Here is an 18,420-nt window from a genome sequence, read left to right on the forward strand (position 1 = left end):
CAGCTTCTGGCAGTGCAGACACACAGCGTGTTCTCGAGAGATTACGCTGTGTCGTCACTCACTTCCTGCCCCAGGTCCTGCATCGTGTCGGACGAGCGAGGACACATCGGCACCAGAGGCTACAGTTGATTCTGCAGCAGCATCGGCGTTTGCAGGTAAGTCGATGTAGCTACTTACCTGCAAACGCTGATGCTGCTGCAGAATCAACTGCAGCCTCTGGTGCCGATGTGGCCGACACGATGCAGGACCTGGGGCAGGAAGTGAGTGACGTCACAGCGTGATCTCTCGAGAACACGCTGTGTGTCTGCACTGCCAGAAGCTGGGCGTTCTGAAGAGAAGTGGATGATGCTGATTCGTCAGAACGCCCAGCTAGTAAAAGAAGTAAACACGCCGAGATGTAACACACATAATACACGCCCACTTGGACTTTTACTTTAAACACGCCCAGTTGGACTTTTGCAAGCCTCATTTGCATAAATACAAAAATGGTCATAACTTGGCCAAAAATGCTCGTTTTTTAAAAATAAAAACGTTACTGTAATCTACATTGCAGCGCCGATCTGCTGCAATAGCAGATAGGGGTTGCAAAATCTGGTGACAGAGCCTCTTTAAATGGTGAAGAAACTTGAGGATAGCATCCATGAGGCAAAAAAGTAGTGGTGTTTTATTAACACATCCCAGATATACACAGACAAAAGTTATGTTTCAACTCCGCAGGAGTCTTTTTCGCATGAAAAAAACACCACTACTTTTTTGATACTGTCCTCAAGTTTCTTCCCCAGATTTTGATTGACATCCCCCTGGCTGTTTTACATCACTACCAGCCTCCTCCAACTCTTGGCGGATGCGCCATTGCCTTGTACTCCCCTGGCATGCGTGGTGCAGCGATGAAGCTGGGTTGGGTACACCTCGCTGCACGGTGCGTTCCCAAGTAATACAAGGCAATGGCACATCTGACAAAGTTGGAGGAGACTGGTAGTGATGTATAACAGCCAGGGGGATGTCAATCAAGCATGGAAAGGTGGGTTTGGAGGCAGGACTGTGTGACTCTTCAGGAAAGCATATAGCATGCACCGTTTTTAAAAAGTTGATTTTATAGATTTTGCTGCATCTGAAAAAACATACAAGGGAATGTTTGGAAATATTGTCAGGTCATGTATTACCGCATGGTGGCGGTTTAAGGTCTTAAAACTACCAGACAGGTTCTGATTAAATATACAATGAATTGAAAACAGTTGTGCAATTTTATTATTATAAATATATCCTGTATAATTACAGCTTCAGAAGCAAGCTCAATACATATATACAGTACCAGAACGAAGCTCACTACATAAATACCGCACCAGAACAAAGCTCAGTACATAAATACAGCACCAGAACCAAGCTCAGTACATAAATACAGCACCAGAACAAAGCTCAGTACATAAATACAGCACCAGAACAAAGCTCAGTACATAAATACAACACCAGATCGCAGCATGTCAATTCCTGCTGTGGAAAGTGGACTGATTTGCTGCGTTTTTCAGAGGAGATGTCACCATCTCCCAACATTGTGGAAAACACAGCAAAATACGCAGCATTTTCTGCAGTCAAAAAAGCAAGAAAATTGTATTTTTGCCGCAGAGGAAAGTCTGCTACTTCAACGGAATTGCTGAAGAAATTTTCTGCAGCAATTCCCTTACGTGTGGACAAGCACTTACACATCTGACTGTTAATATGAGTAAAGTAAAGCTGAGTTAATAGCTCAGGAAATGTCCCGGGCTGATGGGGACTTTAGACCCCCTGTATCCATTTACTGAACACATTAATAAACATTTATAATAATAAATAAATCAGCAACTATTAGTCTGCTATATAAATATGACAATTTCCTTAAATTTCCCTTTGAGGTTTTAGACTAATTATTGTTTCATAAGAAAGAAAATGTCAGTGCAGCTATTCTGTGGTTGTAAATGAACGTCTGGCTACAGAGAAACCTGAGATGAGATGTTTGGCAAAGGTCCCGGCTGTATGTGAGTGCTGGCCAGACCCTGCCTAATAGCAAATAATGGGGGCATCCTGGGAATGATAAATCAAAATTTTGTTATTGGGAGGAATTACATTACTGAATAGTTTTGTAAATTTAGGAAGAACTTGGGTAACCTCTTACACCTTCAGATCCATAGATGTTGTCCATAGGGCGCAGTATTATAATAGTTAATGTGTGTGTAGTAATGGTTAAGTGGATGTGAAAAGTGACAACCACTTTTCTGAGCCAGAGCACTTTTGTTTATGTTTTTTTTCAGAGAGTCAGTCAACCAGCGGTTGGCACAGGGGAAGGAACTTTCTTCAATGGCAGATTGCATTCTCAGGAAAAGATAAGTAGTGCCAATGTAGCGCTACTTATCTCTGTAGATATGAACGGGAATTGTCCATTGTCGTGTATTACAAGATTATAACGCACAACAGCAATTCTGCAACTTCTTACTGCACTTTAAGGTTCACCTACAGGGTCATTGTGAATCTACGGCCCACTGCACCATCAGTGTAAGCCCTGAATATCTCCCAGTGATTTAATGCAGGTAGTGAGTATGATAGCGTAAATCCAGGGACACCCGATACACATCAGAACATTGAGGGTGGAGAGAAAAGTGGGATCAAGTTCCTATTCAGACATCAGATGAATTATTAATTCTATAGCAGCTCCGTCTCTGTGACTCTTATCTGTAGTGGAGTCGGAGAGCAGTGGATATATTACATTCCTAGCGTTGCAATATGCAGAATATTCATTGCAAGTTTATCTTCATGATAAGTGTGTTATGGGAAGCTCCCGGAGTTCACGCACGGAAAGGTAAGTCGAGATTTCCTGTACTACGTTACTTGGTGTCTACTATGCTTCAACTGGAGCAAGACCTCTCAAGTTACTTTTAACCTGTAAATAAAACATCAAAAATTTCAACTGTTCTTGGAATTATATTTGTATAGACTTTTAGGCCTGATTTTTGCTCTTAGGTAAAATTTGTGAGGTAAAATTTTGTCCTGCCAAACAGCACCCTGGACCTCCGCTCCCCAAACACCTTGTGAATATGACTAGGGGTAGGGGGCAGCGTGGGGGGAGATTGTGTTGGATGGAATCATATATAACAGAGAGCTCGGAGTTATTTCTATGGTCTTTGTATCTATGTATTTATGTTTCTTTTTGGCTATTTTTGGTGAAACTTTTTGAATGTTTAACGACTGTCTTCTATTCACAGGTGTAAAGTGCGGGGGTGTACTCTCAGCACCAGTAGGGCACCTGTCCAGCCCTAACTTCCCGAGGGTATATCCCCCGTACACTGAGTGCAGTTGGCTCATAGTTGTGTCAGAAGGATCCACAGTTCAGCTCACCTTTCAGGATTTTAATCTAGAATATCATGACACTTGTGAATATGACTATGTCAAGATCTACAATGGGGCGACGAGGGATGAGGGGAATCTTTTGGGAACTTTTTGTGGTTCCCAGTTGCCACCAAATCTTACATCATCCTGGCATGTACTATCAGTCATCTTTCATTCAGACAAACATGTGGGCAGCAGTGGATTTTCTGCTACATATAGGAAGGGTAAGTTTCCTGGGTAGGTTTACCCTGCCCCAAACATTTCGGGATCCACTATAATTTGTAACCAGCCAAAAAATGTGAAAAAAATATATTTTTGGGATCAATGTACAATTTTGTAACATTTTCCAAGCTATTTTGCAAATCACTTATTATTATTTGTTATTTGGATGCTCAGATATGTCCCAGATATTTTTATTGTGTCTGTTGGGTACAGGCTTTGCACTATAACATAGCAACTAAATTGACTCCTGTTTTGTTATGTAGTTTGCTTTTTTTGTGTCGATTAACGCATCGTGCAATAACTGTCTATATCGGATTTTTTGTGGTCCTAGATTGCCGGGGCATAAAACTGTATGCACACATGAGATTTCATGCGTCCTCGTCATAGGCTTATTTTATCGCTGTTAACCTGGAATATTGGACAGAGATCTACCTTGATCGCACCATGTGATAATCGTGCGTATTATTGCAGTGGTGCTTGGTCATTGGGTGTATTTACAAGGTGAGGTCAATTTGTGATTCATTGCTGCAATTAGTACTTATATGCGTTAATCGTGGCAATAAACCACACCGTGTAAATAGACCCTTAGGGCCTGTTCACATCAGCGTTGGGCTTCCGTTCAGCGGTTCCGTTCAACCTTTCCATCAAAGGAACCGTTTAACGGAAAGCCAAACGGAAACCATAGCTTTCGTTTGCATTACCATTGATTACAATGGTAATGCTTCTGTTGCAGTTGGTTTCTGTTTCTTTCCGTTCCGTAAAGTTTCCATTTTTATCGCAGAAACAATAGCGTAGTTGACTAGACTCTTAGCCAAGCCCCTTTTTCTAAACTGAAGAGGACGATACAAAAAATGTCTAAACCACATAATAAATTAGGCGCACAGAATGTACTTCACTTTTTATGGCACAATTTTGCTAAAAGGGGTAATCCGAGATCTTAAAGTTGATGGCCAGATCCCAATATCTATGATGGACAGCATCAGTAGCGGTATGTCAATTATTGATTTCTATTTTATACTGTACTCAATTGTCTTACAGATATCTGTGGCGGAGTCCTCACCAGCCTCTCTGGGGTAATTACCAGTCCAGATTACCCCGATAACTACCCCAACAATGCAGAGTGCCACTGGCTGATCAGTGCGGCACCTCACTCCAAAATCCGTCTAGTTTTCACAGACTTTCAGCTGGAGAGCCAGGAATGTAACTTTGATTATGTGGCAGTATTTAATGGTTCAAGTCAAGAAGAAGAACAGGTCCGCCATTATTGTGGCACCACCAAGCCTCCTGACACCACATCATCTTCCAATGAGCTGCTGCTGGTCTTTAAATCTGACTTTAACATTGGAGGACGAGGTTTCAAAGCATTCTTCTCATCAGGTATGGGCAGGTGGAGCACGCTACCCCATGACATGGTGTTGTAACTGATTTACACATTGGCTTAAAACTAAAGATGTCTTCCAGCTATGAACAGTATTTCACTTTTAGGTCCAAAATTCTGTTATGTTAATAATTTAACTAAAGCTCTTTTTTTTTATAACAGAAATGAAGCGGCTGAGCGCTCACACGAGCACTTCTGCCGCTCCGTTTTAGCGATTGGTGGGGTTCTCAGACCCCCACCAATCAAAACTTCTGACATGTCACTATGACATGTCAGAAGTTTGTTGAACGTTTATTTACCCTTTAAATTATAAAATGTTATCTGCCAGCAGCTACCACTAGGGGGAGCTTAAGAGCTTACTGCAGATAGATTTATTATTGAGTTCAAGGGGGTAGCTGTATAAATCTCTATTCCATAAGCTCCCCCTAGTGGCAGCTGAAGGTAGCCAGAAGTCTTACATAATTTTATGCCATGGCTATGTGAAGTAAATGATTTGAAGCTCTGTATCGGAAAGGTGGAGCACCAACGAGTCCTGCCTATCTGGGCGAGACATATTCCTCCCTGGTGCACAGGTATAATGACAGAATTGTTAAACAGACAAAACTACTGCAACACCGAGGCAGAGCAGTAGGATAGAGGGCAGTTGTGACTGGTCCCCAAAGGCCCCCATTATTTTGCCTTTGTATAGCTCTGTTTTGCACAATCCAATAACCCATGCCTAGTCATTACAAATTTAGTGCAATGCTAATGAAGTCCTATCCAAAACCCAGTGGGCAGTGGAGTAGCTAGGGGAGGGCTGGTGGGGCAAATGCTCTAGGTGTGGGGGCACCATTGGCATCAGCAGCACTCATCTCTCTTCTTTTATCTGTTGTTTAGGTGAGTGCCAGGATGTGTTCACAGCGGTGAAAGGCAATATCACCAGCCCTCGATACCCGGATATGTACCCCAATAATATTATGTGTCAGTGGAACATACAGTTACCCCTAGGATTTCGCATTAAGCTGTTTTTCCGAGACCTTGAGCTGGAGGAGATGAACAGTCTGACAGATGAGTGTGATTATGATTACATGGCTGTGTATGATGGGCAAAGCACAAGTGACAAACTTCTGGGCAGATGGTGTGGGACAGACATACCGGCACCCGTGATATCCACCAAGAACAATTTGCTACTGGTGCTTGTAACAGACAGAGACATCGCCAACAAGGGCTTCTCTGTGTCTTATATTGGAAGTAAGTAATATATTTGTGTGTTTGCTTTTTTAAAGGCTATGTACACCTTTGAAAACGTTTTGTGGTTGTTGTTTTTTTTTTAATGTATATCAGTGTGATTGGTGCAACTTTCTAATTACTTTTTATTCAAAAATTTTTTACTTTTTGAGATACAGCTGCTTTGTATCCTGTATACAGAGCAGCCGTATCTAGCGCTGAAACCTGTAGCCGTCAGGTCAGCGAGACTGATGGGTTCAGTGTCAGCAGGTCCTGCATGTCTCTGACACGCAGGATCAAGCTGTTACCGATCACATCTAAGTTCATAACTTAGATGTGATCAATAACAGGTCAGGATGGGACCGACTTTCACTGAATCCATCAGTTCTGCGGACCTGACGGATTCAGGTCTCAGCGCAAGATACAGCTGCTCTGTATACAGGATACAAAGCAGCTGTATCTCAAAAAGTAAAAAATATTTTATTTATTTTTTTCCAATTCAATTTTTTTTGTTGGTTTTAATATAAACAAACAATGACAACCAAAAAGTGTAAATAATTTTTAATAAAAACTAATTAGAAAGTTGCACCAGAAACACATTTTTATTGAAAAAAAAAACGTTTTCAAAGGTGTACATAGCCTTTCAATATACCTCCCTATATTTTTTGTGTCCCCACAAAGGGGTTGCATGAGTTTCAAAATATGTGGCTGCTTTATTTTCAAAACAGTGCCACTCTTGTCCGTTGGCTTTGTGTGGTTTTGCAGCCAGTTCCATTTAAGTAAATGGGACTAAACTGCAATACCAGACGCAGCCTATTAAGAATAGTGGCGCTGTTTCTGTAATAAAGCAGACACGTTTTGCTAATCTCTAAATTCCTTTAATAAAATGCAAAAACAACTTTTAGCTTTTCTACAATGTAATGCGCAGTATTTGTTTATCCCCTCTCTGTACAGTGAGCAGCGCTATCACTGCACCTCCATCTTGCTGACCTACAGGCGTTAAATAGTTACCGTAGTAGACAAACAAATGAACCTGGAAGGTGGAGTAGTCTGCTTTTATCAAAAGAAACAGGCTCTCTGGGAAGTTTACATCTTATATTATTTTATTTTTATATATAGACCTACATTTATTTTGCATATATCTGAATATGGCAAAAGGGGTAGATAAAAGTGGGTTCTGTGTGCTGCCAAACCTCCGAGCCCCTGACTACTCACAGCTCTTTGCCAAATTAGCCTTGAGCTAAAAGTGTGAGTAATCTGAGACAGACTGGTTGCTATGGACAATCTTCCTGGCAACCCTATTTAAAAGACTGTAGCTGTTAGGCAATGCATCACTAGTAAGTGTCTGTACTACTGACTGTACTAGATTTGCACTGTGCTGGCAGCAGAAAAGGGTAAAAGCAGAATAAAGTTAATAACGTTTTTGATCAGCACACAAACATTTTATAAATTAAATTATTCATCTTAAAGGTCTTGTCCACTTTGGAGAAATGAGAATCCCTTTTTGTTTGAAGGGTCCCCTGTAATCTGTGGAGGAATCCAGTAGCAAGTATTCAATTCCCCTTCAGCGCCACCCCAGGAGAAAAAGAAGTATTACAGAGTTGAAACCAAATCCTCCAACATGAGACTACACACAATTTTTGCTGAATTCCGTAATATGGTATTTGAAAATGTATTTTCACAGTCTAGTGCAAACGCTGTGGTCGGTCACTCCAGAGTCCAGTGTAAATTCTGAGGTCAGTCGGTTCACAGTCCAGTATAAATGCTGCGGTCAGTCAGTCCAGAGTCTAGTGTAAACGCTGTGGTCGGTCCAGAGTCTAGTGTAAACGCTGCGGTTGGTCAGTCCACAGTCTAGTGTAAATGCTGCGGTCAGTCCACAGTCTAGTGTAAGCGCTGAGGTCAGTCAGTCCACAGTCTAGTGTAAATGGTGTCACCGATCAGTCCACAGTCTAGTGTAAATGCTCTTGTCGGTCAGTCCACAGTCTAGTGTAAACGCTGCGGTCAGGCAGTCCACAGTCTAGTGTAAGCGCTGAGGTCAGTCAGTCCACAGTCTAGTGTAAATGGTGTCACCGATCAGTCCACAGTCTAGTGTAAATGCTCTTGTCGGTCAGTCCACAGTCTAGTGTAAACGCTGCGGTCAGGCAGTCCACAGTCTAGTGTAAATGCTGAGGTCGGTCAGTCCACAGTCTAGTGTAAATGCTGTGGTCGGTCCACAGTCTAGTGTAAATGCTGTGGTCGGTCCACAGTCTAGTGTAAATGCTGCGGTCAGTCCACAGTCTAGTGTAAGCGCTGAGGTCGGTCAGTCCACAGTCTAGTGTAAACGCTACGGTTGGTCAGTCCACAGTCTAGTGTAAATGCTGCGGTCAGTCCACAGTCTAGTGTAAGCGCTGAGGTCAGTCAGTCCACAGTCTAGTGTAAACGCTGAGGTCGGTCAGTCCACAGTCTAGTGTACATGCTGCCACCGGTCAGTCCACAGTCTAGTATAAATGCTGCAGTCAGTCCAAAGTCTAGTGTAAACGCCGTGGTCGGTATACAGTCTAGTGTAAATGCTGCGGTTAGTCCACAGTCTAGTGTAAGCGCTGAGGTCAGCCAGTCCACAGTCTAGTCTGAATGGTGCCACCGATCAGTCCACAGTCTAGTGAAAACGCTCTTGTCGGTCAGTCCAAGGTTTAGTTTAAACGCTGTCACCGGTCAGTCCAGTCTAGTGTAAACGCTGCGGTCGGTCAGTACACAGTCTAGTGTAAATGCTGCGGTCGGTCAGTCCACATTCTAGTGTAAACGCTGCGGTCGGTCAGTCCACAGTCTAGTGTAAACGCTGCGGTTGGTCAGTCTACAGTCTAGTGTAAACGCTGTGGTCGGTCAGTCCAGAGTCTAGTGTACACGATGCCGCTGGTCAGTTCACATTCTAGTTTAAACCCTGTGGTCGATCAGTTCACAGTCTAGTGTAAACGCTACGGTTGGTCAGTCCACAGTCTAGTGTAAACGCTCTTGTCGGTCAGTCCAAGGTTTAGTTTAAACGCTGCCGCCGGTCAAACCAGTCTAGTGTAAACGCTCCGGTCGGTCGGTCAGTCCACCATCATTGCGTGTATTTTCCAGGCAATACTTTTTAATTTGGTGACCAAAAAATATCATAGGATCAAAGGCACCTAAGTGATTTTTTTAGTCCAGAGCCCTGCCTTTAAGGCCTGATTCAGACGAGCATTTCCGTTTTGCGTCCGCAAAAAATGGACTGTATTTAATGCATTTCAGTTCCGTGTGCCATCAGTTTTTAATATCCGTGTTGGTGCTGCACATTTTTTTTTTCTCAGCATTTCTTTAGAAACTGGTGCATGAAACAAGGACAGCACAAGGATGACGTCCGTCTGCTGTCCATGATTTTCACGCACCCATAGACTTCAATGGGCGACATGGTCTGCAAAAACGGACCAGAATAGGACATGCAGAGAGGTTCACGCAACAGAAACACGCTGCGTGAAAAATCACGCCCATCTGAATAGCCCCCTTGAATTGCATAGGTCCGTGTGCTGTCCGTTTTTTTAACGGACAGCACACGGACGTATACAACGTTCGTCTGCATAAGGCCTAAGGATGCAAACTATCTCCTACATCCCTGATCGTCTATGGAAAATCCACAGTCAATTCAATGTCCCTCACAGTTTTCTATTATTCTCAACCCATCAAATAGATCAATATTCAATAAACATTTTATAACATATGCAATACATTTTCTTAACGGGTCAAAGGATCGATTTGGGTTGAACGCATCCTATCATTTTGGTAACAATCACTGATAATTGGAGGGATCTACATAGAGTTGACAAAAGTTGTCTAATGGTGGCCCCACTCGCCCACAAGATATAGCAGAGGAATGTGGCTCCCGCGTTAAGTTCAGACACAAAACCTGAGACATTGTGAAATTAAATTATTCCGAGAGATGATAGCTCCTAAATAAGGAAGCATAACAGCAAAGGAAATGCAATTTACAGTGATTTACAATCTGTCTCCCTCGACCTGAGGACTCCGTTCCTCTGTCTCTTGCTGTAATGCACTATTTTGTATATAGGAAAAGCTTTTAATGGTTTTCTAATGTGAAGCGCTTCTCATCTCTTATTGATTCACCAGGAGAATTACAGACTCAGCCGCATTGTTGTTACTTGCAGAAGTGATGCTGGGATTCTACATTAACCCTCTCACGCTGTATAATGAAGTGTATCGTACTAATACATCTATTGCAGGCGGACATTTTTCAGACTAAACCTTACTTACAAGCTTATTGACTTGTAAGGGAACCCTCAAATTGTCCCACGCTTTGTGAAATTTTGAAAGTAAATGGAAACCTCTCTTTTGAACAACTTTCACAGCATTTCACGTAGCATAAAATGTTAAAGGGGTTTTGTCACCACAAACACTTATGCATACCTCCCAACCGTCCCAATTCCGGCAGGACAGTCCCGGTTTCTCACCGCTGTCCCGCCCGGTCTTCAAAATGTCCTCGTTGGGCGCTGCATCAAAACAGCTGATCGCTGCTGACTGCTGCAGCGATCAGATCGATGCCGGCCCGGGAGTGGACCAGTCCAGTCACCTGACCTGTCAGGTGACTGGACTGGTCCACCCCCAGGCTGGCATCGACACCAGTGAGAACACCGCCGCAAGACTCCTGCCTTCTTCTGACGGTGAGTGACGTCAAAGCAGAGCGGAGAGTGGCAGCAGTATACTTTCCGCACAAAGTATAAGGGGCTGTGTGTTGCGCTACCTACAGGGGGGCTGTGTCTGGAGCTATCTACAGGGGGGCTGTATCTGGCGCTATGTACAGGGGGGCTGTGTCTGGAGCTATCTACAGGGGGGCTGTATCAGGCGCTATGTACAGGGGGGCTGTATCTGGCGCTATGTACAGGGGGGCTGTGTCTGGAGCTATCTACAGGGGGGCTGTATCAGGCGCTATGTACAGGGGGGCTGTGTGTGGTGCTATCTACAGGTGGGCTGTGTGTGGAGCTATCTACAGGGGGCTGTATCTGGCGCTATGTAGAGGAGGGCTGTGTCTGGAGCTATCTACAGGGGGGCTGTGTCTGGAGCTATCTGCAGGGGAGCTGTATCTGGAGCTATCTGCAGGGGAGCTGTATCTGGAGCTATCTGCAGGGGAGCTTTATCTACCTGTCAATTGAATAGTCATCCACCACAGGGTCTCCCTCTTGACTTTCATTGTTCTTGACTTTTGGTTTGTCCTGCAGCTGCTGCCGCCGTGATGAGCAAATGTTATACCCAAGATAGGAAAAGTAACATAAAGACGACATAACCGGATCCATAATATCTGTGATATCCAGACTAGAGATCCGCAGTGAGAATGTGCGCTTGTTATTTGCAGAAGGATCTGGCCGTGATTTGATGTGTTTATGCCGAATATTGGGCATGGTTAGGGGCGTGGCTTAAAATGACCCTCTTTTCCGAATTCAAAAGTTGGGAGGTATGGTTATGGCATATCCACAGGATATGTCATAAATGTCTGATACATGTGCCCGCACCTATCTACCGAACAGGGGTTGACTGACCCCCGTCCCACCTGGGGAGTCGGCCGCTGCATTCAGGCGCAGCATAAGTGCACAACAGGACGGGATTCCGGAAAAAGCTGAGCTTGCTGTTCACTTCTATGGGAGATATGGAAACAGCGCAGCACATCAATCTCGACTGTTTCCGGATTCCCATCCTATTGTTCACTTATACTGTGCCTGGATGCGGCAGCAAGCGACCGCCTCACCTGTGGATATGCTATAAATGTCTGTGGTGACAAAACCTCTTTAAATAATTCTGTAAATACTTTGCTATAACTGTTTAATACAACTTTTGAGCTACATGGTGTTTTCTTCTCCATTCACGTGGAAAGTAAAATTCTGAATACTGATGATTTCTTATTACCAGAGAGTCATGCATAAGAGCTCACCTCACCTGACATGTTGTTATGGTAAATACTTACATTCCCCATGAAATAACAAATTTGGAACATCTGTGTTGTGCTGTTCCTCTGTTACTCCTCCTGGAAATTTATGAAAAAATGAAAACTGGGTGTTACGATTCCACTTGTCAATAGGGTGACTAAAAAGTTTGATGGATTGGACGGTGTCAATATGTAAGGACACATCCTAATGACAAGAGGAATGGTAATACCCAGTTGTCAATTTATTCATACATTTTCAGGAGAAATAACAGAGGAACAGCAGAATTGCAGTGTCCCGGAATTGTTACTTTATGGGGAACGCAAGAATTTACTAAAAAAAGACATGTCAGGAGAGTTCACAGGTCCTTTTTAAGCAGTTAGGGCTGTTTGGTCACATATCTGACAGAGAAATGCAGTCTTTTTCAAGGCCAACCAGCTGAATTTTGGTAGCTTCTCTATATTTGAATTCAGAAACGTACCAAATACAAAATAAATATATGTAAAGATATATAAATATATGTTCAACTTTTTATGTAGATCTAAACTTTTGTTATGCAAAAAAAATGTAAACAATTATTACTGCGTTCACGGGAGTCATAGAATTTTTCTTCTTCCATTGACGTAGACGTATGAGGGCTTGATTTTTTGTGGGACGAGATGTATTTTTTAATGGCACCATTTTGGGACACATAATGTAAATAAAAAAAATTGCATTTTTTTGGGGGAGATGGAAAAAAAAACTTAAATTCCGCCAAGTAACTAAGTGACTTTACAGCAAAACCTGGAATGGGACCCCTCTCCAATATGACCACCTCCGGCAGTGAGATCAGAACATGAAAAGCTTTTTATTCTTTTGGTCTCCACAGGGATAATGCATAAAGTGCTCACAGTACAGGGAAAATCCTCGCAGTGATGTCACAGTAATGGGATATGTGCACAGTGATGTCACAGTAGCGGGATATGTACACAGTGATGTCACAGTACAGGTATACAGTACACAGTGAAGTAGTACAGGGTGGCCATTTATATAGTTACACCTAAATAAAATGGGAATGGTTGGTGATATTAACTTCCTGTTTGTGGCACATTAGTATATGGGAGGGGGGAAACTTTTCCATCTGGGTGTTGACCATGGCGGCCATTTTGAAGTCGGCCATTTTGTATCCAACTTTAGTTTTTTCAATGGGAAGAGGGTCATGTGACACATCAAACTTATCGAGAATGTCACAAGAAAAACAATGGTGTGCTTGGTTTTAACGTTACTTTATTCTTTCATGAGTTATTTACAAGTTTCTGACCACTTATAAAATGTGTTCAAAGTGCTGCCCATTGTGTTGGATTGTCAATGCAACCCTCTTCTCCCACTCTTCACACACTGATAGCAACACCGCAGAAGAAATGCTAGCACAGGCTTCCAGTATCCGTAGTTTCAGTTGCTGCACATCGCGTATCTTCACAGCATAGACAATTGCCTTCAGATGACCCCAAAGATAAAAGTCTAAGGGGGTCAGATCGGGAGACCTAGGGGGCCATTCAACTGGCCCCCGACGACCAATCCACTTTCCAGGAAACTGTTCATCTAGGAATGCTCGGACCTCACACCCATAATGTGGTGGTGCACCATCTTGCTGGAAAAACTCAGGGAACGTGCCAGCTTCAGTGCATAAAGAGGGAAACACATCATCATGTAGCAATTTCAGATATCCCATGGCCTTGAGGTTTCCATTGATGAAGAATGGCCCCACTATCTTTATCAGAAACTTGTAAATAACTCATGAAAGAATAAAGTAACGTTAAAACCAAGCACACCATTGTTTTTCTTGTGAAATTCTCGATAAGTTTGATGTGTCACATGACCCTCTTCCCATTGAAAAAACTAAAGTTGGATACAAAATGGCCGACTTCAAAATGGCCGCCATGGTCAACACCCAGCTTGAAAAGTTTCCCCCCTCCCATATACTAATGTGCCACAAACAGGAAGTTAATATCACCAACCATTCCCATTTTATTTAGGTGTATCCATATAAATGGCCCACCCTGTAGTGCAAGGATAATGTACTTCGTGAAGTTGCACCACATCAATTATACAAATAGTGACATCACAGCACAAGATATAAACATACTTTATAATGATGTCACCCTGCAGGTATAATTAACAATGCCACAAGTACAGGGATGATCCAGTGATGTCACAGCACAGAAATAAAATGAAAAGTGATGCTGTAGAAGAGGGATAATGTACACAGCAGGGATGTAACAAGTGACTACTGGGATCAATAATACAACTCGAAATGGAGCCCCATTCCGTTTCCATGCCCCCCTTACATCATCCATAGTCATCAATAACTGCACCTTACTTGTGGGTGGAGATAGCGCCTTTAGTTGTTGGACCCCATACCAGCTGGAATGCCTCCTAGTCCTTTCCCGCTAGTTATTCTCATGATCTACGTAACTTGAACCTCTCCTGCTCTAGAGAGAAACGATAAGAATCAAAAGTGAGGCTCATGTAGAAGTCTTGCCTATAGGACCATGTATCACATCTGTTTACCACGAATGGCTACGATTTTTGGCCATGTGATTTTTCAGGTGAAACACAGTTTTTCATCACGGAGAATACTGGTAAATACACCTAAAAAAACAATCTGGTAATTGGAAGTTGGAATGTAATTAACAGATTTAGCGCTCATTCAGATGAGCGTAATATTCATCCGTGTGCTGTGCATTGAAATAACTCACAGCACACGGAGCCATTCATTTCTACGGGGCTATTCAGACATGCGTGAGTTTTCAGAGCGCGTGTGTCCATTGCGTGTTACTCACTGCATGTCTTATATTGGTGCGTTTTTATGCACCTAGTCCCCCATTGAAGTCTTTGTGTGCGTGAAAATCACGGACAGCACTCGGGCGACATCCGTGTGCTGTCCGTGTTTTACGCATCAGTTACATAGAAAAGCAGAAAAATAAATTTAAAAAAAAAAAAAAAAAAAAGCGCTTGCACAGAGGTGAAAAACGCATGCCACACGCAAAGCACACTGATGCCAATACGCAATGCACACGGACATGAAATGTAGGAAAATCGCTGCGTTTTTTACGAACGCAAAACGGACACGCTCGTCTGAATGTAGCCTTACTGTCCTTTTTTTTTTTTAGAAACAAAAACCCCCAACCTTTCGCTTTACTTATTTTTTTAGTGGTTCCAATTAACATCAGCTGCACCCGCACAGACTTCCACATCCAGATCCCGATCCAGGCTGTTCCTCAGCTGGAAAGAAGCCACATCTACCTGGGAACACCAGCCTGTGCCGCCCAGTTATCTGGCAGCAACTACAAGATTTATGCCCGTTTTGATACATGCGGGACAGAACCACAGGTAACCAACAAATAAAGTGCACAGGAAGAGGTGCTTTTTAGAAATACAAATGTATATTCCGATATTTGCAATGACTAGCGTGTGAATACAAGACAGTCATTGCAAACTGACCAAAGAAATGTTCCCGACCTGTAGTTACTGAGAGGCCTCCTTCCCGAAGTGGATATGACATATAGCAGTATATTGTATCTATGTATTTCTACCTATATGGGGGTATGGGGATTTAGTTATTAAATAACTAATAAAAGTTTCAGACTATTATATATACCCTAAGGCTGGATTCACACGAGCACATTACGTCCATAATGGAAGGAACGTATTTCGGCCGCAAGTCCCGGACCGAACACAGTGCAGGGAGCCGGGCTCCTAGCATCATAGTTATGTACGACGCTAGGAGTCCCTGCCTCGCTGCCGGACAACTGTCCCGTACTGTAATCATGTTTTCAGTACGGGACAGTAGTTCCACGGAGAGGCAGGGACTCCTAGCGTCGTACATAACTATGACTCCCTGCAGTGTGTTCAGTCCGGGACTTGCGCCCGAAATACGTTCAGTCCATTACGGACGTAATGTGCTTGTGTGAATCCAGCCTTATAGTATATGAGAGCAATACTTTGGTAATTGTGTCTGAGCATGTAGCATAGTAGAGATCCTCTACATAGGTACGGCTCCTTCTAAGCCCAATTTAATGTGGTAATATGAGATGAGAAAAATATTTTTGCTTTCGTCCAAGAACAGCGCCACTCCTGTCCATGGGCTGGGTATGGTATTGCATCTCATCCCTTTTTCCATTGAATGCTATGATACCAGACACAGCCCATGGATAAGACTGGCTCTTTTTGCAAAGCACCAGTCTCCCTCCGACATGCTCCCATCTAGCAGGGTCAAGGACTATGAACATCACCGTCCCTGTTTCATTTGCAGAAAAGGAACAACACCTCAGTGATTGTGAGCGTCCTTTATGTGGACTTTTCTCTGAGTGGTCAGGAGGACATCCATGAGTATGAAGTGCAGTGTGAACCCAAGAGGAAAGAGGCCTCTGTGCACATCTTATCTGGTTCAAACCCAGCGCAACTCAATGGAAGAGCAGAGGACATAGGACATTCTCAACTCCCAGAGGCAGAAGCTTCAGAGAGCAGTGACCGCGGTCAAGACAGCAGCGACGTGGTGTTTATCAGTATCTGTATATTGGCTGGAGTCCTCATGCTTATCGCAGTGGTGGGACTGGTGTTACTGTGACACCGAACCTCGGGCCGCACCCTAAATGATCAAAAGGACAAGTACTACAACTAAAGCAGGAAGGTTAAAGACTGAGAGGCAGAATGGTCTACACTATACAAGGATGGTCAAGAACGCCATTATTGTACCGGTTATATAAGCACCACCACGTGACAAGCAATATCTTTATGTGCCTGTTTTATATCCATTATCTGATGAAAATCAAAACACCTAGAATAAAAGGTCCACATACAAGTATTAATATGTCACATACAGCCAACTTATAAGCCTGCTTGCCAAACGGCAGAAATATAGCCGTGATAACAAGAGTAACCCAAGTATTTTAAAGGGATAAACAAATATTAGAACACATTATTGTGTATAGGAATGCTAGACGTATATACATGGCTGTCACAGACGTTATATATGCAGTATTATCAAATCATGGACTTATAAGGGGTACTCCCATTTTGTAATATCGCTAGGATATGCCTAAAAGGTGTTGTCTTAACAAGACAACCCGTGTCCCTATGTCCTATTAAGGCATATGGACATCATAGAAGTGGGTCCCCTGCATGGGAACCCCCTCTATAAGCCAGAATGGAGAGCTGATCTGCAAACTCTTTAACGGGGTTATACCAGAATCACCAAATATCACCTATCCAAAGGATAGGTAACAATTGTCTGATTGCTGGGGCCCCCATTGATCATGAGAACGGTGGTGCCGAACCCCATTTCTCCTTACTGGATCCCCTGCAGTGAGGAGGAGCTGTACTGGGCTTTCTCCGCAATTACCATAGACTTTGAATGGAGTGGCGGCACGAATGCTCTACTGCCGCTCTATTCAAAGTCCTCTTCAGTGAGGACGAGCAATGAGGAGGAACTGGAGGTTCGGGAACCCTGTCCTCACAATCGGTGGGGCAACCAGCAATAAGAACATTATGACCTATCCTATGGATAGGTGATAATTGGCAATACTGGTAAACCCCTTTAACTACCCCTGCTGGTCCTTTATTCCGAGGATCTTTGGGGGTCCCTGCCCATTGATCAGAAAGAGATGGCATATCCTAGCAATTTGACATCACTATTAATGGTGGGAAAATTATTTTTGTCAAGTATGATGAGGTTAAATTAAAGTGACACTATCCCAAAATGTGCAGACGGCAGCGAGAGAAGCAGCGTCCTATGAGACGATCTGGTTGCTGAGGCAACAGTACGACCCATGAAGCATTCCTGTAGAGCTAAAGATATTGCAATAGTGTCCCTTTCAAATAGAAAAATAATTACACAACTTTCCATTCAATATGTGATGGATTGGACCGATTACCACCGTACAGGCGCGGCTCAGTAGTTAGCACTTTTGCCTTGGCGGTCATGGGTTTCAGCTTGACTAAGACACCACCTGCCTTTATGGGCACGTTCAGACGTGGAGCAACAAAGTATTGTACAATGGTAGTAAATGGGGTTTTACCTGCAGATTTTAGGCCATGCTGATCAATTGTCGCAGATTTGCCAAGGATTTTTCATTGCGGATTTGCAAAATCCACAGCAAAATCTGCAAATTCCACTGTTGAATGTTCCGTCAGGTCTGATAATATTTTTGCGCTTACAAGGACTTCACACTCCAGAATCATACTGATAGGTCAAATGGGAATAAGGTTATAGATGCCGCTATGGACGGAGACTGATGTGTGTGAAAACAGATCTGCAGATAATGTTGGTGCTAAAAATAAACTACGAGA

At 43.2% G+C, this 18,420-nt stretch overlaps 1 protein-coding gene across 1 annotated transcript; it reads left to right on the forward strand.

The window, feature by feature from the left end:
• Positions 1-2,704: 2,704 nt before the first annotated feature.
• Positions 2,705-17,289, forward strand: CDCP2 (CUB domain containing protein 2). Its single transcript, XM_075832147.1, has 6 exons — positions 2,705-2,830; positions 3,234-3,581; positions 4,618-4,956; positions 5,834-6,187; positions 15,284-15,462; positions 16,385-17,289. Exons 1-6 carry the CDS (start codon positions 2,755-2,757, stop codon positions 16,697-16,699), a joined length of 1,611 nt encoding a protein of 536 aa, XP_075688262.1. The 5' UTR covers positions 2,705-2,754; the 3' UTR covers positions 16,700-17,289.
• Positions 17,290-18,420: the final 1,131 nt, after the last annotated feature.

This window comes from Rhinoderma darwinii, chromosome 7 (assembly GCF_050947455.1).
Source record: "Rhinoderma darwinii isolate aRhiDar2 chromosome 7, aRhiDar2.hap1, whole genome shotgun sequence".
NCBI classification, from domain to species: domain Eukaryota; kingdom Metazoa; phylum Chordata; class Amphibia; order Anura; family Rhinodermatidae; genus Rhinoderma; species Rhinoderma darwinii.

Coding starts and splice junctions, on each gene's coding strand:
- CDCP2 (XM_075832147.1), top strand. CDS start 2,755: ATGCAGAATATTCATTGCAAGTTTATCTTCATGATAAGTGTGTTATGG. Junction 6,188..15,283: donor CTCTGTGTCTTATATTGGAA/GTAAGTAATATA, acceptor TTATTTTTTTAG/TGGTTCCAATTAACATCAGC. Junction 15,463..16,384: donor CATGCGGGACAGAACCACAG/GTAACCAACAAA, acceptor TTTCATTTGCAG/AAAAGGAACAACACCTCAGT.